The 27,280-nt window shown below is 45.4% G+C and overlaps 1 protein-coding gene and 1 long non-coding RNA gene across 7 annotated transcripts; one reads left to right on the top strand and one right to left on the bottom strand.

The window, feature by feature from the left end:
• Nucleotides 1–4,764: 4,764 nt before the first annotated feature.
• On the top strand, nt 4,765–13,396 carry LOC140695802 (uncharacterized). Of its 6 annotated transcripts, XR_012071623.1 has the most exons (5): nt 4,765–5,132; nt 8,776–8,966; nt 11,217–11,543; nt 11,870–12,079; nt 12,592–13,396. It is a non-coding gene; the product is annotated as an uncharacterized lncRNA (long non-coding RNA). The 6 variants fall into 6 exon arrangements; XR_012071626.1 differs by lacking the exon at nt 12,592–13,396 and having other exon boundaries at nt 8,776–8,940; nt 11,317–11,543; nt 11,870–12,424; XR_012071624.1 differs by lacking the exon at nt 12,592–13,396 and having other exon boundaries at nt 8,776–8,940; nt 11,870–12,424.
• A 2,241-nt stretch (nt 13,397–15,637) lies between these two features.
• GAS1 (growth arrest specific 1) lies at nt 15,638–18,929 on the bottom strand. Its single transcript, XM_072959181.1, has one exon. It carries the CDS (start codon nt 17,990–17,992, stop codon nt 16,937–16,939), a length of 1,056 nt encoding a protein of 351 aa, XP_072815282.1. The 5' UTR covers nt 17,993–18,929; the 3' UTR covers nt 15,638–16,936.
• Between the last annotated feature and the right edge of the window lie 8,351 nt (nt 18,930–27,280).

Below are 27,280 nucleotides of genomic sequence, written 5' to 3'. Positions count from 1 at the left end.
CTTAAGTACACGAGACACCTAGGAAGTTGAGTGACAAGGGTGCTGAATCTTACCACACATAAGCCACAGTGAAATAACCAGCCTTCTGGATCTGCCGTGGGAGCAGGCTCTGTGTGTGCATGTGTGTGTGCGTGTGTGCATATGTGAGCGTGTGTGTATGTGCGTACAATGGGGGGTTGTGTGTGCGTGCGTGTCTGTGTGTGTCTGGAGAAAGACAAATGTTCTTTATTCACCTTTTCTAAAATACATACATGATCTCACTTAGAGTGGAACGCTGTCTAAAAGAGGTCACCTTATCATTTCAAATAATGTTACGTTTTTTTGTTTGTTTGTTTTGAATGGACTTTCCTTCTTGGAACAGTTTTAGATTTATAGAAAAATTGGAACCATAGTAAAGAGAGTGCTCATATACCCATTCACGCAGATTCCCTCATAATTGACACCTTACATTTGCATGGTACGTTTGTTATAATCAATGAACCGACATGGATAAATTATTGTTCAGCAGAGTCTGTAGTTTATTCAGATTTTCTTAGTTCTTGCCTAATGTTTGTTCCTGTTCCGAGACCCATCCAGGATATATGACATTGACCTGTCGTGTCTTCTTGGCTGTGATAGTTTCTTGGGCTCTTTTTATTTTTGATGACCTTGACGGTTCTGAGGAGTACTGTCAAGTATGTTTTACTTTTTAATATAGCAAAAAAATACATACCTATATATATTCTAATAACTAATCCTTGCCTAGCGTTTCCAATGTGGTATCTCTGAATACTCACAGAACTTCCTGTTTCCGTAGTATTACATTGTCACGATTTTGCAGATGGGGAAACTGAGGCTTTCTTTTCTTTCCCATGTCACATTTAACAAGAGAATGCGAAGCTGAGTTGGGGGCAGGAGATAGAGGACAGAAATAAACATTTAAAAAACCCATAAATAAACTCCTTTACTTCCTCCGTGGTTCTCGATCCTCCCTGACCCAAGAGGGCAACTGAACTTTTTCTGCTGTGGATTCACACCTTTCAGAGTTGGTAGATTTGTCAGGTTGCGGATCATTAGAAATCTGCTTCTCTCGTCTCCAGGCAGGTCATTCAGAACCCAGGCTGTAACAGTATGTCTGTCACCCCGCAGGGACCTGGGAAAGCTGTCCCGGCGTCTGATCCTACAGTGACTGAGAAAGCAGCTGCCTGCGGGCTGCATCTGCACCTTCCACCCTTCAGCCTAGCCTCTCACCGAGCGTCACAGTTAAGCTAAACGTCTGACCATTTTTTCATCAGCGAGCAGATAATAATTCAAAGACCCGGCCCAAAGCAACCTCTCTGAAAGGATCTTATGAAATCATTTCTCTTCGCAAATCCATAAAAATCGCCTCGGACTCCTTATCAATAGGGAGGTTTAGAGGGAGAGCAGAAGTCGTTGGATTATGATGTGCTCATTTTAATGAAATTCCTCTCCCGCTGAGATGTTCCCTGCAGATTTTCCATATTTCAGCCTGGGAAAGGTTTGATGCTTTCCTGCCAGTGCCAAGAGTTAATTGAAAACATTTCAGGATAAATTCAGCTCGGGGGCCAACGCTTCCAGCCCATCATTCTTCTTCGCAATAATAGAGGAGCAATACAATTATTAATAGGCATGTTGTATCCTCTTAAAATGGCCCTGAGTTTAGGCACCGTGTCTTCGATATTCTTGCTAAACCTCCACACAAAATCCTGAAATAAGAGGCTGGGAACTTAGAAGGAAAACAAGTTCTGCTGCTAAATTATATAGTTTGGCTCTTCCTGTTTGGAGTGGATGCCTGGCTGTAGATGATTGCTGTTTGTTTCCCAAAGTTCTATTTTCAAATCTAGTCTTGGGTTTTGAGAAATACACACTTCTGGATATTAAAAGAAAATGTCTGTAAACACTGGCAAGGCAATTTACACAGTTGTAATTGTGTGAGGTTTTAAGACAGCGCTCTCTGGGGAAACACATTTGGCACCGTCTACCAAAATTGAATTCACTTTAAATTGAAAATACTTCTGATTTTACCCTCTACCTGCTATTTGTCTCCTCAACCTTATTGAATAACATGGGAAGCTAATATTTAGTAGTTGTGGACAGGAATTCTTATTCTTCTGCACGTTTTCATGCCGTTTGGAATGTTCATCCTTTTATTAACACCTTTCCATCTTGTTTGAAAACCGATGATCAAATCTTTTCTTGAAACTTGATCACTCTGCAGCCCTTGTAGAACTGTTAGGATAACTGAGCACACTAGAAGCATGTCTCTGTTCTGGGTGTTGCCTGTGAAAAGCAGCCATTAACACCACCCTGTGTTCACATCTTTCCTTCTTTGAGTTATGATTCGCAGACAAAATGTATGAAAGAATGGGCAAGTCACAGGGAGCGTTTGCAGTACAACTTTTCAGAACAAGGCTATAACTTTCAATCTCTAATAGGACATTTAAGTTAACCAATCATTGTATCATCTTTTTGTTCTCTAAAAAATATGAATTTTATACACATATATAAATCTAAGCTGTCTTTTTTAATATCACCATGTTCCCATTTTCTACATAGGGAAAACTGAGACTCAGGGTATAAGAGAGCAAGTCACAGTAGAGGCTAGAATTCTCATCTGCTCTTGGATCCCTGTTTGCCTGCCCTTCTAGAATGTAAGCTCAGTGAGGACAGGGACAGTTTAATCACTGCTTTTTCTCCTATGCCTAGAAGGATGCTGAATGTTTACTCAATAAATGAATGAATTTCCTGGCTCTTCTTGACTCTTGCCTTTACTTGGGGAAACAAACCCAATTAGAAGCAATGTTCTACTTCATTAAACTGTGATGATGTGGTTTTTGTGGGGAGGGGTTGTTTAAAAAGATCACTTTAACTTAAGGGGCATAATAAGTACTTTGGGGATATTTTCTTAGATGTGAGCGAGAAAAGTCAATGCTTCTACAGTGCAATTTTCAGGACTCTCCATAAAACTACACCCAGAGATGCCTCCACCTCATTCAATAGACTTTACGTGAAATCCCATCATTTCTTCAGCTCATATTGGTGCTCTTCAAAGTGTAATCAAGAGACACTTGTCAAAAACACAGATTGTCATGCCTCTGCCCTCAGAGATTGTGGTTCAGCCAGTGTAAGAGTGGACCCAGGAATGTGCATTTAGAACAAGCTCCCCAGATAATTCCTATGCATACGAAAGTCTGGGAAACACCAGATAAGTTTTGCCACGTGGTGACATAAATGTGGCGTTGGAAGGAGCTGTGGTCATGCGTAGTGTGGTATTATTATAAGAAATGATATTTACATTAGGGGAAATAAGCTTTCCGTAACATGAAGACTAACTAAGCGCCATACCACCAGGACCAGAATTCTCAACCAAAGAAGTAAAGAATTTAACCACAACCCTGTCACCCTTCTAAACGCACCTTCCCTTTTTTTTAAATTTCAGCTTCATTAAGATATAATTGGCACTTAAAGTGTACGTGGTGGTGATTTGATATACACATACATTATGAAAGAATTTTCTTTACCTAGTTAATTAACACATTCATCACCTCATACATATACCTTTGTGTGTGTGTGTGTGTGAGAACATTTAAGTTCTATTCTCTTATCAAATTTCAATTATACAGGACAGTGTTATCAACTGCAGTCACCAGGTTTTACAATAGATCTTCATGCCTTATTCCTCTCATGGCTGAAAGTTTGTGTCCTTTTATTAAATTCAACTCCGTTTCGAACACCCCGTTTTTCTTTGCTAGGGCTGTCATAACAAAGAGTGCAGAACCGATTGGCTTGAACAACAAATCGTCTCACGGTTCTGGAAGCCAGAAGTCTGAGATCCAGGTGTCCGCATGGTGGTTCCTTCTCAGGGCGCTGAGGAGAATCCGTTCCCTACCTCTCCCCTGGCTGCTGGGGGTCTGCTGGCCATCTTCAGAGTTCTTTGGCTGGTAGAAGCATCACTTCAATGGCTGCCTTCATCTTCACGTGTTCCCTCTGTATGCCAGGGACTGTGTCTGAATGTCCCCGTTTTATGAGGACGTCAGTCATTTTGTTCCACTCCAGTATGAGTTCATTTTAACCTCACTGGTTATATCTGTCACAACGCTGTTTCCAAATAAGGTCTACATCCTGAGGTCCTGGGGGTTAGGACTTCAACATCGGAATTTGGGAAGGACACGACTCAACCACACCTCCCCTCCTGGACAAGTAGGCACCACCCATGTCAGGCCCAGGTCAGCTTGTCACCCTCTGCACCCTGGGTGCACAGAAGTGTCCCTGCAGTGGTCACATCCAGAGTGGAGCAGACTGTCCAACAGTCACAGCCTGAACTGGTGGGCAGGAGCCATCACTGGGGAGTGGAGCCAATGGAAGAGGAACTGGGGAGACCAGAGGCTGAAGCAGAGGAACGGAAGAGGAGGCTGGAGAAACTGCTGCTACCAGTGACATCTCAAAATTTCTGTATCTAGGAGCATGGGGGCACCCATGACAAGGAAGATTGGGAAAGTCGTCTTGAAATCATGCTGACTCAGCAAACATGTCATCATTTTCATGTAGTTCATGTTAATGTTTATTTGGATGCCTGGGAGAAAGTTGACAGAGCTGTGGGGTAGCTGTCACACCCCTCCTCTCAGGCCATCCCTCTGCTCTGCTATCCATTACTGACCAATGATAAGGATAGTCATGGAGATAATTGTGACATTGTCTCTATAGTCTGCAGCATTGTTCCCGGCACATAGAGACCCTAAATAAATACTGATTGAATGAACAGCTCAGAAGGGCTAAAGACTCACTTAAGATCAAGCATGTTTGCTTCCTGGGGAAAACATTCTTACTGGTGACATCACAAAGTAAAGTCAGATGCACGCCTGGAATGTGCTTAGTGGACGAAAAGAATTTATTCCAAAAGATTTTGCTTGGATTTGAGATGTTTTCCACAGCTCGAAATGAAATAGGAATGTTTAAAATGAAATTCAGCGAGGGAGGCTAAATGTCAGAGTCAGACAAAAAGAATCCTTAAATGTTGTCGCCAACGAAAGCTAGATCTGCCTCCTTCCCAGCGGGCAAGGCTTGTATCAGAAGGTGAAGACAGGAAATTCTAAGGGCCTGACACATTTGAAGTGACTATTCCTGGGACTGAGGTAGCGTGGCTTTTGGTTCAAGAATCGTAATAGAACCTCAGGTTGGAATGGGTATCTAGAGTACACAGCGCTGACTTTGCAGGATGAACCCATTTGGTTTGCATTTTCCCCTCTGCTGGAAGTATGGTGGCTATTGTCCCATTTCCCAGTGATAGTTACAGCTGCCATTCATTGACCACCTGCCCGGGTTCCTGCACACTGAGACATGGAACCTCCTGGTTCATAGGGAGTCCTGCGTTTTTTTAAAATAAGAATCTGCTCAATTCCCAGAGTATCATTTTTTTCTTTCTCATCCCCTCTAAATCTAACTTTCTGCCTCTCCTTTACTCTCATTCCCCTCTCTGCATCTTGGATCTATTTCTCTACTCAAACCCACCTACAATGAGACAAAGTTCTTTCTTCTTGAACAACGTATCCATCGCTTACAAAAATCAAGAGCATTAAGGAGGGTGTATTTTTATATGAGTATTATAGATAACATTGAAGGATACGTATGTAAGTTCATACAGTAGATATTTAAAGTGAATATTAGATATTCCTTCTTCCCTGTAAGTCCATCCTCTAGTTCTGTCACCCCCACGTCCATCTCTTGCCGTGTGGCTGTGTTTTATCTTGCTCTCCACTTTTCTTACTCTCTTCTCCTCTGAATTATGATTTCTTCACCACAAATTATGGTTCAGTTCTCCCAAAAAGCACTTGAAGGATCTTTTTGTGTTCTCCAGTCCACCTTTCCATTCCGGAGCCTCCCTCCATGCCCCTACCCAACAACTTATCAAGGTTCTTCCGAAATAGACTATTTCCTCCCTAAGAGAAACTTTGGTTCCATCTGGAAAAAGCAGGTTTCATATTTCCCTTTTATCTCATAACAATTCCCTAAGGGTAGATATAATTGCTTACCTCCTTTTTGCTGTTCTCCACGAAAAAAAAAAATCCAGTAATATGTTGTTAATTCTAAGTAAAGATGGATTGCAAAGAAAAAATATAAAGAGCGAAACAGCACAATTTATGATACAACATGGAAGTGTGGGATGGTGAAGGATAATGAGGAAAAAAGGCTTAGGAGAAATGATTGTTTTCTTTAGGAGGACAATATAGAGTAACTTTAGACATCAAGGGAGATTAATAGTTAAATATATGGGTTAGATTTTAAGGTGAACACTAGAAAAAATAAAAATGAAATGTATAACTTTCAAACTATTGGGAGAGTTAAGCTGGGGGTGGGGAGCACACGGCAAAACAACAATATAAAAAGACATAATTAATCCAAGAAAGGCAATCAGAGTGGGATTAAAAAACAAACTGAAACAAAAAAGCATGATAAATTTAAAACACCAACTAAGATGGTAAGAATAAATTGATACAAACCAATAACCAGTAAGTGTAAATAGACGTGAATTTCTTATGAAAAGATAAAATCTCCATTGGATTAAAAAAAAGTGCCAATCAACTAACCAGTCAAATAAAACCTACCCTAACAACTATGTGCTCTTTATAAGAACTGAAAAACAAAACAAAACAAAAACCACAAGATTGAAAATGAAAAGATTTAAGAAGCTGTGTCACCCCCCAAAGTAGTATTAAAGAGTATGTGAGTATATTGACCTCAATAAAAAAGAAATAAAAATTTAACATCAATATAGTTTCAATAATAAAATGCTAATTGGTAGGTATTATGAAACAGTTTATGCCAATAAATTTCACAATTTAAATGAAAAAAAAAAAAAGCTCAATGCACGGAAAACAAGTTTCCTGTATACCAGCAATAATGAATTAGCTAATGCAATCACCATCATCATTACCATCATCATCATTCAGCAGAAACTACAAAGTACCTAGAAATAAATCTAAAAGGAAATAAACAAAACCTGAATAAATTAAGGCATAAAATTTACAGTAAGGTCTGTTTACGGATCAATATAATGTTTATCTAGCTGGAAAGATGGAAAGACTCACAATTATAAAGCTGCCTACTGATCTATGAATTACATCCAATCCCAAAGTCTCAACAAAAGCTTTTTAAAGAAATTTCAGAAGCTAATTCTAAAATTCTTCTGGAAGGCAAAAAGTATGGTATTACTTAAAGTAAAATATTTTGAAGCAGAAGAAAGTGAAGAAATGGTCCTTCTAGGTATCAAATCACATGGCCAGTTTTTTTGCAAATAAAAGGATAGGACAGTGTTTCAGGTCTTTTCTGGCTTTTGGGATCCGACATTCTATAAATTCTGAAACGTAAATCCACAAACTACTCTCTTACTTTTCTTTCTCCCCATCTTGCCCGCAAAACCCAAGGAAAATATTCATTGTTGTGGAAGGATTTACAAATAGGCTTCCATAATTCTTCCCAGCTCTGCATGTGTGCCCCTTTGCAACTGGACTTGATCTCGCTTCTCATCAAGAGGTAGGGTCTCTCTCTCCACCCTTGACCCTGGGCTTGGTCACATGACTTGCTTTGTCCAATGGGATACTGGCACTTGTGATGCAAGCAACAGCCGAAAAAGTGCTTGCACATTGGGGCTTCTCCCTCTCTTGCTGCTTTTGGAGTCGGGCTGTCATAATAAGAAACCTGGGCTAGCCTGCTAGATGTGCGGAACACGTGTCTCAGCTGCCCTCATCACACCAGCCAATTGCCCGTCGTGTGGAGACCGTCAGAAAGAAACCCTGCCCCCACCTGACCCCAGACAACCATAGCCAGTGAGCCCAGTCCAACTGGACTAGTAACAAAATTGTGAGCAAATAAATGATAGCTAGATTTAAGTCTCTAAGTTTAGGGGTGCTCTATTATGTACAGAAGCCAAGAATAAAATAACCAGTTTCCTGCTGGCACCCCAAATATTGGCAGATCTTTTCCTAAAGATACTATTTGTTTTGATAGATTAAATTTTGCAAAAAGAAAAGTCAGGTGACAATGAGCAAGGACTCCATTTGACAATTTAAATAAAATATGAGTCTGATGTCGATTTCCAGAACTGACGGATGATTATTTTAAAAAAATAATATGAAATAATGTGCAATTTTATGATTTATTTACTCATAGATAATTTGCTCTTCTAGAATATAATCATACATTTTCATTTAGGCACATGTCAAGAATTAGAGCACACTGTAGCTCCTGAAAAGTGCCATAGTAATTGTTGGCTTAACTCATCCATCAGAACTTCACTAGCAGAAGACAGCCGTATAGCTGAACTGAAAATTATGGGATTTAATTCCTCCACTTGTAAAACACATAAAAAAAGAAAATCCCAGAATGATTAGTCATACATACGGAAGTTTATATTTTCCCACACGTATCGAAGCATGGACACATTTTTTTAACATTTTTTATTGATTTATAATCATTTTACAATGTTGTGTCAAATTCCAGTGTTCAGCACAATTTTTCAGTCATTCATGGACATATACACACTCATTGTCACATTTTTTTCTCTGTGAGTTATCATAACATTTTGTGTATATTTCCCTGTGCTATACAGTGTAATCTTGTTTATCTATTCTACAATTTTGAAACCCCAGTCTATCCCTTCCCACCCTCCACCCCCCTGGTAACCACAAGTCTGTATTCTCTGTCCATGAGTCTTTAGATTCCACATATGAGCGATCTCACATGGTATTTTTCTTTCTCTTTCTGGCTTACTTCACTTAGAATGACGTTCTCTAGGAGCATCGATGTTGCTGCAATGAACACATTTTGAGAAGGGAAAGATGAACAAAATGCTTAATACATGGACCACACTCCTTGTGAGCAGGAAGCTTCACTTTTTGGTTCCCTGATGTATCCCCTCGTGCCTGGCCTGTCACTCGGCCCATTGTAAGTGCTCAACAAACATTAATTGGGTGAGTGATGAATGAATACGTCAATAAATAGATTACTGAAAAATTCTTGAGACCCTTCTTGCTCTAACAAGAAGCAATGTTTTTAAGATTTACTTTCATTTGTCACATGCTTTCTCACATAGAATAATTTTATAGTTTGAATTATTTTAGGCTTCAAAAAGAGGCCACTTCTTCATGCAGATCTGAGGCTAAGATTTGCTAGAATCCTCCCGGCTGGCTGTGCCAAAGATGGAGCCGGAGAATAGATTCTTGTCTCAAGTAGGAAAGAATTCAAGAGTGAGCCATAATAAAATGAACGTAGATTTATTCAGGAAGAGACTCACACCATAAACAGAATGTGGTCTCTCTCAGAAGGGAGAGTGGCCCTGAGGTGCGGGGGTGGTTAGTTTTTATGGGCTGGGTAATTTCACGTGCTAACAAGTGGGAGGATTTTTCCAACTGTTTTGGGGAAGGGGTGGGGATTGCCCAGAATTGGGCCCCTGCCCACTTTTTGGCCTTTATGGTCAGCCTGTGAACTGTCATGGTGCCTGTGGGTGTGGCATTTAGCATGCTAATGTATTACAATGAGCATATAATGAGGCTCAAGGTCTACCGGAAGTCAGATCTTCCACCATCTTGGGCTGAGTTGGTTCTAACCAGTTTATGTCCTATCCTCAATAGCTGTGACATTCTTCTAATGGCTGTGCCCTGCCCGTTCCCTCCAGTCTCAGATGGAACAAATAAAAGAAGGGAGGGCACAGTCCTCTGAAGTGTAGGTTGTGGAGGCAGGGACCACAGGTGCAAAACTCACCTTCTCATTTCTTTTATATGGTTTGGAGTGTTATTAGCTAAATAATGTTTAAATTTGAAAGCAGGGTGATATATATTCATTGATAAAACTGGGGAAACATACAACTTTATAAGGAAGAAAGTAATAATTCCCTGCAATGCCACCATATACATTTTGAGCATCAATGTAGCTATGATCTCAATCTCTTGTCACAAACAGACCTAACTGTATATTCACCAACTTATATACTGAATAAACATGCTCAGTTTGCTGCAACATCAGCTCCTTCATCTGTAATGTGGAAATAACAATGAAAACCACAAATGAAGTTTCTGTAATGATGAAATATTACACGCTCAGCACTGGGCATCACACATAGTAATAATTACTTAATAATGTTAACTGTCATTATTTTTTAATCTTACTATTATTTTGACGCAATGGCATAATTTTGGTAATTTTCTATTTTCCTGGAGTTAGTTGCGATTATAATTATGATTACTACTGTTGTTACAATGAAGAACACTCTGGTCCCTTATATTTTCTTAGACATCCAGTGAGTTCATTTTTCTTTTTAAGCAATAGCGTTGGTCTCGTCAGCATTTTCACATTTAGGTGTCCATGTTCAGAAGCTTTATGATTCCATGTTCTTGCTCCTCCCCAGATGCCTCTGACCTTCTCTCATCCCTTCTGGGGTTCCTTTTCTGAGCACTCCCTCCTCTGCCCATTGCACCCTTTCTCTCGGCGCTCTTTTTGGGTCCATTACTCAGACTGACCACTCTGTGAGCCTGCCTCCTGCCTCAAGCTTCAGCTCTGTAGTTGGTTTCCTGTAGCTGATTTCGTGGCCAACCGGATATTCCTTATATCCCCCCAAAATAACTAGCCCTCCAATCTTTCTTCCTGGAGGGCCAAACATGATATCATCCACCAGTTTTCTGAGCCAGAAAGCCAGCCGTCCACCAGTCATATTGGCCTCCGATCCCTGAACATTCCATACTTGACCGATTACAGAGCGCCTTGAACCTGCCTCCTCCCTCCCCAGCTGCCACTATTCTAATGAAGTGCGTGGCCTTTTCCAAGGGACCTGGGAGTAACTGTGGTCCCAGTCTTCAGTCGTCATTCATTAAAACCATCAGGTAGTCCGTTCGAGGAGGTGCAATTCTGGAGCCTTCGGCTGGGAATTCTCAGGTTTCCCGTCATGGGCACTGAGCAGGGAGACATCAACCCCTAGAATGACATTCAAGACTTCTGTGATCTAGTGTTAACCCTTCTTTAAGCCCCATCCTTGCTACTTCCCATTTTATATTTTGGTGGTAACAAATGATAACACACACATACTCATACATGCACACACACACACACACACACACTCACACACTCATGTTACGCTGTTCAATCCTCCATGTCTTAGGACTTGCATTTCCTTCTGATGGAACTATCTTCCCCACTGATCTCTTCGCTAATGCCCACCCTGTCTTCAGACTTAGCTTCAGTGTCACCTTCTCCAAGACTTCTTTACATTTGGCATTGGGCTTCGTCATCTGACCATCCTCCTCTGTTCTTGCCATTTGATACCCAAAGGACGTGCGTGTCTGTCTCTCCATCCTGACTGTCTACTTGTCCAGGGACAAGACTGTATCATGTTCACACCGGTACCTCTACACATAGCAGCCCCTCAACAGATGCCTGTGGAACCATCTCCTCTCTTCGCTTGTTCAGGATTGCAGACATAAGTCTGAGTCACCGTAAGAGCTTACTTCAATGTTTGCCACAGAAGGATGCTCCAAATAGCTGGTATCACCTGACAGGTAAGAGGTGAGAGGGGCTAAAACTAAAGGTTAGATGATTGCTGTTTTTGTAAAAGAGACGTCTATGAAAATGGCCTCAAATATCCCGGAAATGATCTTTATCATGGCGCTTAGCAATGTCTGATCAGTGATAAAAAAAAAAATACACAGTAGGATTTAGTTGTGAGATATTACTCTGTTCTGGCATCCGAGAACCCACAAACACCAGACAGAACTTGCCATATTTAAATGTAGAGATAAACTTATAAAAATTCATATTGATAACCAGAGAATCTAAAGGTGTCTGTAAAGTCTGGAAACAGGAAATGCTTTGTCTTTTGTTACAGATTGAAGAGGTCCTTGATGACATGTGTCTTCACCTGTTTGCAGACATGAAGACTGGCCCTGTTTGCTTAAGGACAACTCGGCAAAGCTACATCTAGTTTATATCAACACCAGTGAGAGAAACTGAGTCTTTGATCCACTTGATACAATTGGACTCACAGCAGTACGAAATCACCAAAATAGAGTTTTGACAAACGCCAGGTCAAAAAAATGTAAGCATGTGATTTTCTTATGGAGTCCAGGCTCCTGGAATGGGGGAAGGAAAGATTTCCAGCATCTCCGGCTGCATCCGTTGCATGCATATTACACAGGGTTTGGAGGTAGCCCTCCAAAATATTAGCTGAAAGCTTCCTCGGAAAGCAAATCTTTCCCACATCCTTCCCTGCAGTTCCTCTTTAAGAGGTGTCAGCATGGCTGAAAGAATGAAGTGGCTGCACATTGTCTGGCAGTGCTATTATGTGCTTAACATTTCCATAACAAAAGTGCCACTCGACTTCTCCCCGATTAATGCAGCTCGAGGGCTCTTGTCGTCCTTTAATAAAACATTGTTGAAATCATTTATTTAGAGCCCCTGGTTACTAGTGGGAGAATGACCATCTTTGTGCCAAAATATAGTGTATACAGTCCACTATTTTGTAGTAGATCATTCTGTTATTTGAGAAATTGATTAAATGGATGCCTTAGAAGGTATTCATGCTAATAGCACATTACTTATGTCATTCAGATAGTCAAGGGTGAAGCTTTTCAACTGTCCAGCAGAAGCAAGCCCTCAGATGCAATACAGTAACCACTAACTCCACTTAAATCACAAGGCTGCAAGACCCAGTAGAAACCCAAGCTTCCCAGAACTGCTCTGGGGCCACAGGCGTTGTAACGCGACCTTGCTTTGGGGAGCTGGGAGACACCGGGTCAACTGACAACATTCTGAAGGTCCTTGGTGTAAGATGTCAAAGAACAAATAATGTCTGCTTTTCTTTTTACGGGCTCAAGAAGGGATACACGAGCTTACGTTTGAGAACTTCCATCGTTGAAAGCAGCGAGCTAATACGGCAAAGCCAAAGTTGAAAGTCGAAAGATTTGCAAGGCAGAGTTTGATGCCTCTGCAGGTTCTCCTGGCATTTGCCCCTCTTTGTATTCTATATAACACGGCATTGCTGGGATGGAGTTGGGGTGCAAAGGCTGGGAGGGGTGAGGAAGGGACTCCCCGCCTCCACACACTTTCTCTTGACTCTTCAAGGGAGAGAGACTGCTGGTTCTGAGTCTTATCTTCACCCACGTGGACCCAGGAGGGGAGAGCTGCAGTGCACCCCAGATGTGTCAGAGCTGGTGGCCCCTTAAGTTTGGGACAGTTGGCACTGGCAGCTGCTTCCTGACTTAGGAACATTTCTCAGGGCTCTGCGCATGCTAAGGGATGTCCTGCGCCTTGGTGCAAGAATTTCATTCCCTCCAGCCATTTTTCCACTTGACATACGTGTACGGCTTGCGGACATCGCTAGATATTGTTGGAAATAAACAGAGACCTTATGTTATGTCCATTGTGGTTATACACAAAAGCGTTGCCGTGTGCTTGGGTGAGCAGTGAAGCCTGAACCTCCTTCCATTTACTGTATGGTCACTGTCAGCTCAATGAACTGCCCCCTTGTTCTCCACCATTGTCCCACACTCCCTTAAACATTTGTCACTAAAGTGCCTCCAAAGACAAATAAACTGTCACTGAGAATGCAAACCTGCTAAGGGGGAAATGAGAGCGGCCCGGAGGATGCAGATTTTTTTCCAAAAGGAGTTGCTTTCACCCTGGAAGGCTTCTGTTAGCAGTGTGGCACTTTTTAAAGAATCCCCAGGAAAAGCCAGCAATACCCTTTCTTTCAATAATGGTACTTCCAGGCATTCTCCATGAGACATTTGGCCGTCTCAAATGTCCAAAATTCCAAAGGCTCCCCAGAGAGCATGAGATATTACAGATGTCAACATCTGTAAAAATCCTTTCTGCCTAAGAGCAGATGGCGACCCACACAATCCTGTAACCTAACATCTCAGCAACCTGTCTTGGAATCCACTAGGTCTGCAGAGGGTCGAGGGGGCTTCTGAGCTCCAGGGTAGAACTCTTTAAATTAAAGTGGACCACCGATCAGTGTTCACTTTCTTCAAGGAAGAAGGCATAAAGTCTCGTGTCCTTGCTCCCCCAAGAGTGAGCTGTGTTGATTTAGTCCAGGCAGAGGCTTTTGACAGGACCCTGTAAAATCGAGTCGTGAGTTTATTGTAGCAGTTAATTATCAGGCCTTTTCTAGTGCTAATGCCTTTTACTCCTTACTGGGGAAAACTGGGCCTTTTACTGGGACAAAGACTTAACTTTTCGTCAAGAATGTGTTAAAATAACACGAGGAAGAGATGATTTAAATATATTTAAGGACAAACGCAGACGCATTGCTGACGTCGTTTTGTAAAGAAAGCTGATTTCATTTACAAGTCCCTTGGAATACCCTTTGTTCGCTTCCCAAAGAAACAACGCTTGCAACTTTATTTTAACAAAATGTTTACTTAACCATTCAGGTGACGGGGTTCTAGCCACATACCACTCTCCTGGGCTGGTCTGACACTCCAACTATCTCAGACTTTCTGATGCTACGCAAATATGATTCTTGGTTTTAGATCTAATAAGAAGTGCCTCGAAGCCCTTCATACAAGCTGGGCAAAGAGCGAGTTAGAGGCAAAAGAAACCTGGCAAGAAGGGGGTGGGAGTGGGTGGGAGGAAGCTGGAAGGGGGCATAGCTTTGTTAATTACTTCAGGCAGCAGAGAAATCTGGTTATGTTTTCTCAGCACATGTTAATATCATAGAAAGAGACACAAGATCTTGCTAATCTGTCGACCCCTCAGACGAAGTTTATTTGTGGTGACTTTTAAACTCCTGACTTGCCTTCCAATCACCGAGTTTAAAATGAAAAGCTTTAAATAAACACCAGGAATAGAAGATAAATAAACTTTTTTTCCCCCTTGCAAGTGCCTAGCTTGGCGAGGTTCAGACTCAAATCCCCAGAGGACAGAGCGCTCTCTTTTGTGTTAATGTTTAAAAGATTTTCCAATGCCGGAGTTTATTCCTACTGCAAACATTTCTATTTACAAGGTCAAGTGTATCAGCACTCGACACAGCTTAAGAGTGTAATTATTTATCTAAGGGCGTTTGAGTGTAGATCAGTAGCCCTGGCAGGAACCCAGCCTCCAGCCCACTGCTAAACAACTCCTCACAACAATATTACAAGTTCTGGTAATTGTTCCTCTCCCCAGTGTGTTTACTTTTGCCCGCCCGAATGTTTTGTAACAAAATTTTGTACTTTTTCACCCAAAGTGTGAAAATGACTTTGAAGTTGAGTCTCCCAGGTTTCCTAAGGCCTATTGGTAACAGATGTTATTGGCATGTTTGATTGTATGAGAAAAGTCTAGTAGCCAAAGAGGACACTCCTGAGGGTGGGGAGAGAGGGGGTCCCAGTGGAAAGGGGGGGAGGGGAAAGAGATGTCCGGGTTATCCCCAAATTATGTGAATTCTCTCCGCAAACCAATGGGAGACCAGTCAATTATATCTTTTTAGCTGCCTCATTTACAGATGTCTAATTGTTCATTAAATTGAAGGCAGAAATAATAGCTCTCCTTTCTTGTCTTGTACTGTATTTTAATTTCAGTTGATGGTTGATAGATTCCCAGTGGCCCCTCCACCCCCCTCCTCACCCATTACCGGGTTAACCACAATGTAACTCTGGAAAGTAACTACACCATATTCATTATTTAAAACTCTTTACTGATGTACACATTTTAATAAAACAAATAACCAAAAAAATACACAGAGCCATAGTTACTTAAAACATAGGACTTTTTAAAAAACAATGTCTATAAAAATACAATGTTTAAGGCAGTTTGGAAATGCATTTATACATTTCTACAATGTCCATAAATTCTCTTGAAAATAAGAATGTTAACTTCAATCTATAAAATACACTGTACATTTAAAAACTCTTCTAGAGCACACTTCACAATGGATTGCGGTTTTGGATCCCTGGTGATAAACAGATTCTTTACATTTCAGAGAGGAAAGGTGTACCATGGATGTGGATTTAAATTTTTTAATTTCTTTTTAAAAATAAATTATTTCTGAAGCATACAATTTATAAAAATTCTATATACAAAATACAGCAACTGGTAACAAACCCCAGTTTTAATACACTTTATATACGAAGTACCAGGGATAAGCACCCTGATAAAAGCAGAGGCAATATATGTTCCCCGCGTATTTGTACATACAATTTCTTGATGTAAAGAACAAAAATGACAACAAAACAAACACCATTAAGAAGCTTTCTTAGATGGCAGTGCAGAGCTCTTTTAAATAAAAAGTTGCATTCTTCAACACCACCAGCAACCCTTGAGATCAGCATTTTTGGACCCTTAATCCTAGGAAATGTGCTAAGAGACAGAGTGGTGGCAATGATATTGAAGTCAAGGGCTCAAAGTTACCCAAAACTAACTCAGGAAAATTAACCCCTCTCATGCCCAACCCCCTCCCCTCGGGGGTAGGGGGGACTGAGAATTCTGGGCGCTGATATCAAGAGTACACGAATGAATCGGTTAGGATTGCAGTGTCCTCACTGGCCACGATAAAAGTCGATACCGGCACCCCCCCCCCGCAGGAGAAATGCTAATAAACAGCCCCTCTGCAAATATAAATCCTCCTGCAAAACCCCTGCTCCAAGCCCAGTCCCATGACACTGTTAAGGCCCCCCTAGTCGGCATCCTCTCTTCGGAGTCCGGGACTACGGTTCTGCCCCCCAAACCCGTTTCATCCCGGGCGTCCTGAGCTCACGCTAGGCCGGTTTCTGCAAGGAGTTTCTGGAGCCTGGAATGGGGGCAGGGGAGGATGTCCAAAAAGTCCTGCTCGGGAGAGGAGGCGGGGAAGCCGGCTAGGCAGAATCTACCTAGGAAACGTTTTGCAAAGCATCCCCAACCATCCATCCACTCTGTCCCCGAGCCACAGGTGCCCCGGCGCCGGCCCTCCCGCTGCCGACGGCGGGGGGCGCGAAGGCTAAAAGAGCAGCGGGATCAGCAGCAGCAGCAAGATGGAGGCGAGCGGGGTCCAGGCGCCTCGGGACGCCGAGCGGCAGCCACCGCCGCTGCTCCGGCGCCCGGGCCCGTAGGGCAGGTCCCCGCGGCCGCCCGCTGCCGCAGCGCCGCCGCCCGGGCGCGGCGGGTGCGGGACGCCGTCGTCGTCATCCAGCGGCTGCTCGCCGCCCGCGCCCCCGGCGCGCTGCTCGTCGTCGTACTCCTCGTCGTAGTAGTCGTCCAGGCCCCCGTCCGAGCCGCTGCTGCCCGGGCCGTTGCCCAGCTCGGCGCCGAAGCACAGGCGGGCCATGTTCTCCTTGACCGACTCGCAGATGGGCCGCTCGAGGCCGTCGCACACGCAGTCGTTGAGCAGCGCCGCCTTGGGCACGGCCAGCATGTCCTCGATGACCGTGCGGCACTCGTCGGTGCAGCGCAGCCCGTTGAAGAGCTTGCCGCAGTAGGTCAGGTAGCGGCTGAGCGCCAGGTTGCAGCGGCTGTCGCGGTCGCAGCGCCGCCGGGCCTCCGTGCAGCCCATGACCCCGCCCGCGCCCGGGCCGCCCGCGCCGCTGCCGCTCGTCCGGGGCAGGCACGGCTCAATGGCGCGCTTGGTGGACTTGCAGTTCTCGTCCTGCGCGCAGTCACAGTCCTCCAAGGCGGGCCCGCGGCGCGTGTGGTTGAGCTGAATGAGAGCCGAGATGCAGTGGCTCGGGCAGCGCCAGCGCGACGAGAAGGAGGCGGCGGAGGCCGGGAAGGCGGCGGCGGCGGCGGCGGCAACGGCGGCCCCCGGCGGGTCGCCCCCGCCGCGCTGCGCCAGCACCGGCGCGCACGCCTCGGCGTACTGGTTGTAGGCGTAGCTGCACTCCGGCTCCCCCTGGCACTGCAGCAGCGCCTGCCAGCAGATGAGGCGGCGGCCGTGCGCCAGCCCCGAGCCCCGCGGCGCCGAGCCCAGCAGCTGCAGCAGCGCCATCAGGCACAGCCAGGCGCCCAGCACGGTCCCCCCGCGGGCCCCGCCGCCGCCGCCCAGCAGCCCTGCCACCATCGCGGGCAGCGGCGGCCGCCGGGCGAGGAGCGGAAAGGAGACGAGGCGCGGGGAGCGGCGGACGCGGAGCCGGCGGAAAAGTTTGCCTCAGTCCTGCCAACTTCTTGCATGAGTGTTTTCATAAATCCATGCGCGCCGCCGGCTGGTGCCCCGCTGCTTGCAGAAGGTCGGCTCTGGCCCGGGCAGCGGGGGCTTCCTGGTTGTGCACGGCCGCGGAGAGCCCCTCCGGTCGGCCCCCGGCGGTGGCGGGAGGCGCTCACTGCCGCCCCGGGGGGCTGCGGGCCGCGGGGCCGCGGCGGGGCTGCGGGACCGCGCGGCGCCGCGGGTGCATTTTGTTCCGCGCCTGCAGATCCGTTGTGCGGCCGCGGCGGCTCCTTCCTCCCGGGCTCAGCGCCGCGCCGCCGCCGCCGCCGCCACCGCCGCTGCCGCGGGCTCTCGCATCGCGCCGCTTCCTGGCTCGCGTCCGGGCGCTGCCCGCCTTCCCGCGGCCCGGCCGCCCGCGTCCCCTCCCCCTCCGCCCGCGGCGACCCCGGCCTCGGCCGAGCTCCGGGGCGTTCTTTCCGGGCGGCGCGGGGAGAACGAGAAACTCCGCGCGGCCGGAGCGCGGCTCCCGAGCTTCCCTCGGCGGCGGCTTCTCGGGTGACAAGGAGCCCAGGGAGCGGATCCGCTGAGCCCGGCTGCGGACTCGCTCGCGGCGAGGCTTTAAATACAAAAGTGGGCCGGGAGCCCCCGCGTGGTGCCGCGGTGCCCCCTCATTATGCATGCATGGAAAAGCAAACAAACAAAAACATTAGCAACGCTCCTCCGGCTCGCCCAGCCCCGGCCCCGCGCGCTCCGAGCCTGCCCGCTTTCTCCTTTCTCCACTCTCTTTCGCCCTTTGCTCGGCCCCCTTTCCCGGCTTTTCGAGATGCTATTGGTCCCGCCTGTTGTTGTTGAAACTTTTTTTTTTTTTTACGAGCCGCTGGAGTGAGGTTGCGGAGTGGGGGAGGGCGGGGAGGGTGGTGGGCCGCTCACATTCAGGCATTCAGGGCTTGAAAGAAACGGCTTAAGGAGCCTGACAGAGGCCCGGGAGCTCCTCCTACTCTTAAGGAGGCTCGGATATGGAGCCCCTGCTCGTGCACAGAACCAGCGGGCAGGGCTCAGGGGCAGCTGTTTGCATCCGGCTTGGCCACGGTCCTTTCTGTTTGGTTCTTTTTCCTTTATTATTATTATTATCTTGGTACTTAAAAAAAAAACCTCTCCCTGGCCCCTATCCGTGCTTTCGACTGGATTCAGAATTCAGTTTGTTTTTCGAGTTCCCCATCTTCACTTGATCATCACAGGGGGAGGAGGGAGGGAAATCAGAGAATTTATTGCGGGACTTTGAAACTTAAAAAAAAAAATCCAGATGCAGACAAGAAAGAGGCACACGCTTTAGTTAGGGGGATACTGATGAGATATTTACAAACCTCTCTTCCCCACCCCTGCCCAGCACCGGAGTCCCAATTTACCGATCTGGCTCCTGACCCAGGAATCGTTGTCAGCTGCAAGACAGAAATCCAGTAAGCCAAATTAAATTTTTTAAAGAATACAAGTTTCTATACTTACCTGGCAGGGGAGATACCATGATCGAGAATATAAGTTTCTAACACGGACGGTGATGAAAAAATAATCATAGTATTGAAAATCTTGAGGAATGTTGAGCGGTGCCATCTGGCCGCAGTCACAACCTAGAGGGAGGGGATAAATTGGCATCCTCCAAAGTTTTTATTAAAGGGTATGTTTCAATCCATTGCTCGGTTTAAGGGAAACCGCCGGGGTACAGCAGCCTCTGCAATCCAGGCGCGGGACTCTGCGGACTACCTTAACTGCGGCGCAACGCAGCCTTCGACCACCAGAGGCATCGGGCGTCTGCGGCCTGTCAAAAACTGGCGCTTTTTTCCTCCCCTTTCCGTGGAGAGACTATCAACTCCATCTGTCACAAAAATTAAGGCTAAATCTCCTCTCCAGAAGCAGAGGGAGCCGGGGCTCCGATGAGCACAGGGTTCGGCTGTCCGCCTCTCCCCGGGGGCCCGGTGAATTTGAAGTGGCAAAAGTCAGATGGAGACACAGCGTCTGCAGACTTAGCAGGCTGCAGGAAAGTCTCCTGTTCCTACAGAGCCTGCCGCATTCCTCAGAGGTTCAGGGTCTGCCTTAGGAAGCAAGCCCTCTGCAATCCCCAAAACAAAACTAAAATAAACTTTAAAGGAACGGGGCTGAAGGAAGACAGACCGTGTTGCTCTGACTTGAGTCATAGAAAACACACCAACAACAATATCAATCTATATTGAAAGAAAGGAAAGGGAAGGAAGGAAGAAAGGAAGGAAGGAAGAAGAAGGAAAGAGAAAGAAAGAAAGGAAGGAGGAAGGAAAAGAAAAGAAAGAGAAAGAAAAGGATGGGAGGAAGGAAGAAAGAAAGGAAAGAGAGAGAAAGAAAGAGAGAGAGAGGGAGGGAGGGAGGGAGGTTGCAGCTGTGTGGTCCATCAGGACAACATTTCCCGGGCTCTGGGTCTTTTTGGTTATTTGGAATTGGAGTCTCAGTCTTGCCAGGAGGGCCTGGACAAGTCACACTCCTCTGTGACTTGGACCCTTCACGTGTAAGGTTCAAGTCCAGACTGGACATTTGGGAAAAGTCCTTTCATTTTTAATGCTCTGTGATTTTAGGCTCCTAAGAACAAGGTCAACATTCAGCTGCATCTTTCAGCTAATGTTTGTTGAGTTCCTTGCGATTAGTAGGTCTCAGACCTTTGTGAGCTTGAGACTCGCCTGGTGGCCTTGTTCAAACCCAGGTTGCCGGGCCCTCTCCTGGAGGTCCCGATGCAGTAAGTAGGAAATTGGGGTGGGGGGAGGGGGCAGTAAGGGAGGGTATAAGAATCTGCATTTCTAACAAGTTCTCAAGGAATGCTGCTGCTTCCTGTCTGGGAACCGGATTTTGAGAATGACTGCTCTGGACGGCCACATGTTTTTTGGGTTTTTTTTGTTTTTTGTTTTTTTGTAAAACTTGTCACATCCTGGCCTTGAGATCGCTCTCAGTGGGATGTAAAGACCTGAGGGCTATGAGAGCTCTGGGGTCACCTCCTGGCACCCCAGTCTCATGGCATTTCAGGCCTGCATGGCTGTCAGCTGCCAGAAAGAGGCTCTGATGATGAAAGAGAAGGAAGGAGGCCCCTCTGTAAGCCCCAGAGACCTAGTACCCCCTTGTCTCATATCCAGGTTTTCATTGACAGCAACAGACCTCCAATCCATCCCTCATCACCCAGACAGTAATCCCCACATCACTCTGTACATCTCTTAAACTGACTTAATTCCCACTATGAGCTCCCCACCCCCACTCCCCCCCCAAAACCCACTTTTTCCACTGGAGCTCTCAATTTGTTCTTGGCAAAATCTCCAATATCCCCAACCTGCTTTCGGAGCTGGAGCCTCGCCTTTTTGCTCTAAAACCTGGCTGGAAGCTACAGAATGAGAAAAGACACTTGCAAACTACATATAAATACAAAAGGAACTCATACAACTCAATAACAACAAAAAATAAACAATCTGACTAAAAAATAGAACTTGAGTAGACATTTTTCCAAAGAGGATATAAAATGGCCAACAAATACATGAAAAGGTGCTCAGCATCACTAATCACCGGGGAAATGCAAATCAACACCTCAGTGAGGTATCGCCTGACACCTATTAGAATGGCTGTCATCAAAAAGACGAGAGATAACAAATGCTGGTGAGGATGCAGGGAAAGGGAACCCTGGTGCACTGTTGGTGGGAATGTAAATTGGTACAGTCACTATGGAAAACAGTACAGAGATTTCTTAGAAAAATTAAAAATAGAGCTATCATATGAAGCAACAATTCCACTTTTGAGTACTTCTCCAAAAGAGACTAAATCACTATCTGAAAGAGGTATCTACACTCCTTGGTCATTACAACATTATTAACAGCAGCCAAGATGGGAAAACAACCCAAATGTCCATCAGTGGACAACGAGGGGATAAATAAAATGCGGTACGCAATGCAATGGAACATTATTCAGCCATAGAAAGGAAGAAGGAAATCTTGCTATTTGCATCAACATGGATGGTCCCTAAGGGCATTCTGCCAAGCGAAATAAGTCAGAGAGTGACAAATACTGTCTGATCTTACTTCTGTGTGGGGTCTTCACCGAATTCACAGAAACAGAGCATAGAATGGTGGTTGCCAGGGACTGAGGGTTGGGGGAGATGCGGAGATATTGGTCTAGGGTACAGACTTTCAGTTATGCGATGAATACGTTCCAGGGATGTAAGGCGCAGCATGGTGGCTACAGTTGACAATACTGCGCTGTGAAATTGAAAGGTGCTATGACATGAGAGCTTCAATGTTCTCACCATAATAACAACAAAATGGTAATCATGTGAAGTGAAGGATGCTCTCACTAACCTTATTGTGGTACACATTTCACAGTGTATACGTTTATTAAATTGTCACATTGGATACTTTAATCTTATACAATCAATCAGTCAATTATATCTCAATAAAGCCGAGAAAAATAAAATCCCAGCTGACATTTTTCGGCACAGCAGTCCTGGCTGATTTTTCTTCCATAAGCCGCGTCGCACCAGACCTCAAAGCAGGGTACACGGCTGTCATTCCTTCCTTGTTCCCACTTCCAAACTATTCTTTTCCCTCCCCCTCTGGAAATCTCTAGCTTCCTTGAACTGTCAGCTACTGTCAGCTGCTCCAACGGTCGCCCACTGACTTTTCCTCCATCTACAGCCCTTCTCAACCAGCATTGCTCCTGGGAACCGAAGAAGACAGAGAATGAGTTGAGTGGCTGTGTCCTCCGTCCTCTCAAGGATGCGCATCACCGGCACTGACACCAAGTGTTACCGTCAGTTAGATCCATTAAACCTGTAACCTGCCTTCACTGACCAAGCTTGCTTTAATTGTTGCTACAAAAACTTGCATGTCCTCCAAGCATTATGGAGCCTAGACAGTAAGGTGTTTGCCACAGATGTTTTTCAGAAACTTGGACTCAGCTGTATCCAGTTTGAGCTCGAGCTGGTTAAGACCAGTTCTTACCACTGACCCTCCAACTGAGCATGTGCCAGTTTCTGCTTGGTGACCTTTTGAGATCAGAGGGCCCAAAATTCACCCTTAAAACATGCTAATACACGGGTCCCAAGAAGATGCCTGTAACTTAATTGCACCCGCACAGAACAACGATTGCCTCACCTTTTTCTTTTCAAATCCCCTTTCCCCATGATCCTGATCTCAGTTTATCCCATAAATACCCTGAGCCCCTCACCTTTCGGGAGGCAGATTTGAGATTTGTTCTCCCAGACTCCTGGCTTGGCTGCCTTGTGAATAAACCCCTTCTCTGCTACAAGCCCCGGCATCTCAGTGTTTGCCTTGCTGCACGTTGGGCAAACGAACCTGGTTCAGTAACAGTATCACTATGGGTGCAGAGGACAGAAGTTAGTCCATCTCAGTGGATGCTATATATGCCAGAGCTTGACCAGAGGAGAGTCCATGAACAAGGGAGATGAAGGATTTATATGGAGAGGGCACCTCCCAGAGGGTGGGACCTGAGCGGCAGGTGGTGTCGTCTGTTGCTTCTGCATCTGGTGTCGAGCCTGAATTCACTGGGGCAGATAGGTGGTTGGGAAGTAAAACTGGAACCAGTAGGGGTGAACCGGAACTGGAGTCTCGCTCATCACTTCCAACGTCGGTGCCACAGTGGGTGACCTGTGGGGGCCTTCAAATGTGGAGCTGGTATGCACTTTGTCCAGGACTCAGAGAGGCAGAAGGAGGAGACTAGCAGGAGCCGGAGAAGCTCAGGTCAGGTGCTGGCCCATCCCGACCAAGGGGAGCTTTACATCAGCCAGGAAGCCTGCCAGCTGCCACAGTGCTTGGGGCTCTCCACGACCTTCAGAGCCTAAAAAGAATATGGTGCTACTGCCTCACTTCCTCCTTCCAGATCTGGTGCACAAGCCCCCTTGTGGCCAACACCAGCCGGGAACCACGTGGGGAGGGGCACTCTGGGAACGCAGTTCCATCGCAGCTCAGTGGACATAGTACAGGGGCACCCCTGGTGCAACTGGGCATTCAGCTTAATTCCCTCGGGGCTGCATTTGGTTTCGGCATCCGGCTCTCTGGTTTTCTTTCTTTATGACAACCTCAGCCTCTGAGTCCCTTAACTTCCTCACATTCAACCACCCACCCTTAACTATCCCCTAGACCTGGGTATTACCATCACTGTGTCACCTTGGAAGTCTCTAATTCAGAATCTCTAATCGGAATGTCATTTCGCTGACCACCGCCTCCTGTCTTCCCAGTTCGCCCGTCTCAGTGTTGTCACATGTCCCCTGTGCTCAAGCCCTTGCTTTGCAGTGTCTTCTGCTGCTGCCTTAGCTCCCTTGTTACAGTATCGTGCCCATCCACCTGCAACCTATCTTAAAACAAAACAAAACTAAAAGCCCTTCCTAGATCTCAATTCCCTACTCAGTAACTAGCCCATTTCTATGAAAACTCCTTGGAAAATTTGCTTTTACTCGCGTTCTCTACTCTCTCCTCCATTCACGATAATCAAGAGTCTGCTACCTCACCATTTTTCTTATCAACGATGGTGAAAATCTTGCTCTACCCAACGGTCACCTCTCAGTCCTCATCTTATCTGAACTTTCAGCACCATGGGATGGGACTGATAAGCCTTCTCTTCAAAGTACTTTTTCATTTGGCTTCTGACACTCTCTGCTCTTCTGTTCCTCACTCCACAAGTGATCTCATCCAGTGCCTAGGTGGTAAATTACATCTCCCGATTTGATCACTTCAATACCAGTCTTTCTCTAACTTCCATGTGTATGTTATTCACTCAGTTGCTCAATGAGCATCACAAACTTAACTTTCCCCAAGAGCACGTCTGATTCCCCACCCCCAAAACTTGTTTGTTTCCTGGTCTTTCAGTGGTGTACATTCTCCAAAATTCATTTCCATCGGTTTCCTCCATCCCTTGATATCCATGCTACTGAGATCAAGAGGCAGAGTCTAAGTTCCTTCTCCTTAACGCCTTGGGCAGGTCTTCATGACTCTGACCAATGGCATGCAGTGATAGTGATTGACATTCTGGGGCTTCCTGGAGAGGGCACAAGATGCCTTGTTTTGTAGCTTCTACCTGGGACTCTTGGAATGCTTGCTCTGGAAAAACCAGCTACCATATAAGAAATCTGACTACTCTGAGACTGCCATGCTGTGAAAGCCATGCTCACTATGCAGAGGGGATCCATGGGGAGAGAATGAGGTGGCTGGTCAGCTCCCAGCTTCTTTGGCCATGTGAGTGAGGAAGGAACAAGACACGTGAGTGAAAAAGCCATCTTGGATGTCCAGCCCAATGGAACCCTCAGATGATTCCAGCTCCAGCTGCCGTCTGATGGAAAGTACATGAGAGAAACCCCAACCCAGGGTCAGGACTAGGGTGAGGGGGGTGAGGCACCCAGGTACAAAATTTAAGGAGGTGCTCACCCTCAGGAGGATGCTACAGGGCCCTTGAGAGCAATTGCCCCTTACATCCCATACCCTAGGCTCTTCATTCACCTCACGCTAATCCTGGTCTTGCTCCATGAAAAGAACAGCACAGCTTAGCCCAGTCAACCCAGAGGATCATGACAAATAATGAAGAATGTTTTTGTTTTTGTTTTCTTTTTTTATTCTTATTTTTTATTGAAGTGTAGTTGATTTCCAATGTTAGTTTCAGGTGTACAGCAAAGGAATTAAGTTACACATATACAAAAATTTTTTTTTCAGTTTCTTGTCCAAAGAGTGTTGTTTGAAGCCACTAGGTTTTGAGGTGGTTTTTCATACTCCAATAGGTAATCACATACACATGTTCCATCATATCCAATTGCTTGGGTCAAAGGTCTACTTGGACTCTTCCCTTTGCTCCACATCCCGTATCCAAGGGATGGCCCATCACAGGCAGTTAATAAAACATTTGATGGGTCGAATGCGTCAAAAATCGGAACTTACTGCTTGTCTTCTAAATTCGCCAAATCAGAACTGATCCAAACCACTTATACTATAGACAAAGGAACAGAGACCCTGAGAGGTTAAAGAATATGGAATAGCTCTGAAGTTTTAAACTATAAAATGGTATTCCCGGGGTGCTGAGTGGTTCAGTGAAAGGACGGAAGGTCTAGTGATAAGCACCACCTACCTCTGGGTGCTCAGCAATATGGCAGGTAGAAAGATATAGGAGGCAGATCTGCGCCCTTCTAGGGACTTAGCAATATATCAGCTGTCCATTGAGGGGTGTCTAGGATACTTCCACGTGGCTGAAGGCTTACATCTTAAGCATCTACTCACTTGTTTTGTTTTATTTTGTTTTTATAACTAGAGAATATGAAAACTTGGTGGCAGACAACCAGTGAAAAACAAACAACATCTACCCTAGAATTCCATATTCTACCTCATATCCTGAAAGTCTATCCCATTCTCCCTAAGCATCCTCTTTGTGTCTCTATGATTCGCTTAAGAGGAATGAATTCTGAAGAACAAAGTAGGATGGGAACCCCATTCACGCACAACAAAGCTAGGTCATTCCCATAGTGGAAGTTCTGGGGCTTTCTCTTGAACTCCATCTCTCCTTATAACTCCCTCGAGGACCATGCCAAGTCTTATTCATTCTATTTAAGAAAACATCTTTCACATTTAACTCTTCTGTATTCCCACCACCCTGGTTTCTTGGAGGTTTTCACCACTGCTGACCACTTGGTGTTTCCCAATTCTTCCGCTAAATCACATCACCCTCTTGACCAGGGGGGTGTCTCAGAATCACTCAGGAGGCTTTTAAAAGATACATATTCCTGTACCAGTATACCAGTTCCGTTACACTTGAACTCTTCCCCAAGGGCCCAAGAGTGTGTATTTTGGGGGAAAAAATAATAAATAATCCTGCCAGTGGTTCCAGACTTGGGGATTTTATAGATCAGTTTATTTTTTTAAATTGTGGACTGTCTTTGAGATGCCACTTTAACATCCAGTAGACCAGGCAGCACTGTGACAGTTAGTGCTCCCAAGGACACCTCCAAACACTGCTGATGGAGGCTGATCTAGTTAAACTTTTAAAATGTAAAGTAAGTGAAAAATACAACCACTTGGCACAGTCCACTACCGAGAACCTTTCCAATAATGATATTTAAAAAAAAAAAAAAACACTGATGAGAAAGGATGATGCATATATTCTAGCAATCACAATGGAAATAATTACTTTTTTCCCAAAAGTTCTAGGCCAAGT

Source organism: Vicugna pacos, chromosome 4 (genome assembly GCF_048564905.1).
Source record: "Vicugna pacos chromosome 4, VicPac4, whole genome shotgun sequence".
Classification (NCBI taxonomy): domain Eukaryota; kingdom Metazoa; phylum Chordata; class Mammalia; order Artiodactyla; family Camelidae; genus Vicugna; species Vicugna pacos.
This window is presented reverse-complemented; position numbering and strand designations above follow the sequence as displayed.

Bases quoted from the DNA above. Each gene is read 5' to 3' on its own strand.
- GAS1 (XM_072959181.1), bottom strand. From the start codon at position 17,992: ATGGTGGCAGGGCTGCTGGGCGGCGGCGGCGGGGCCCGCGGGGGGACC.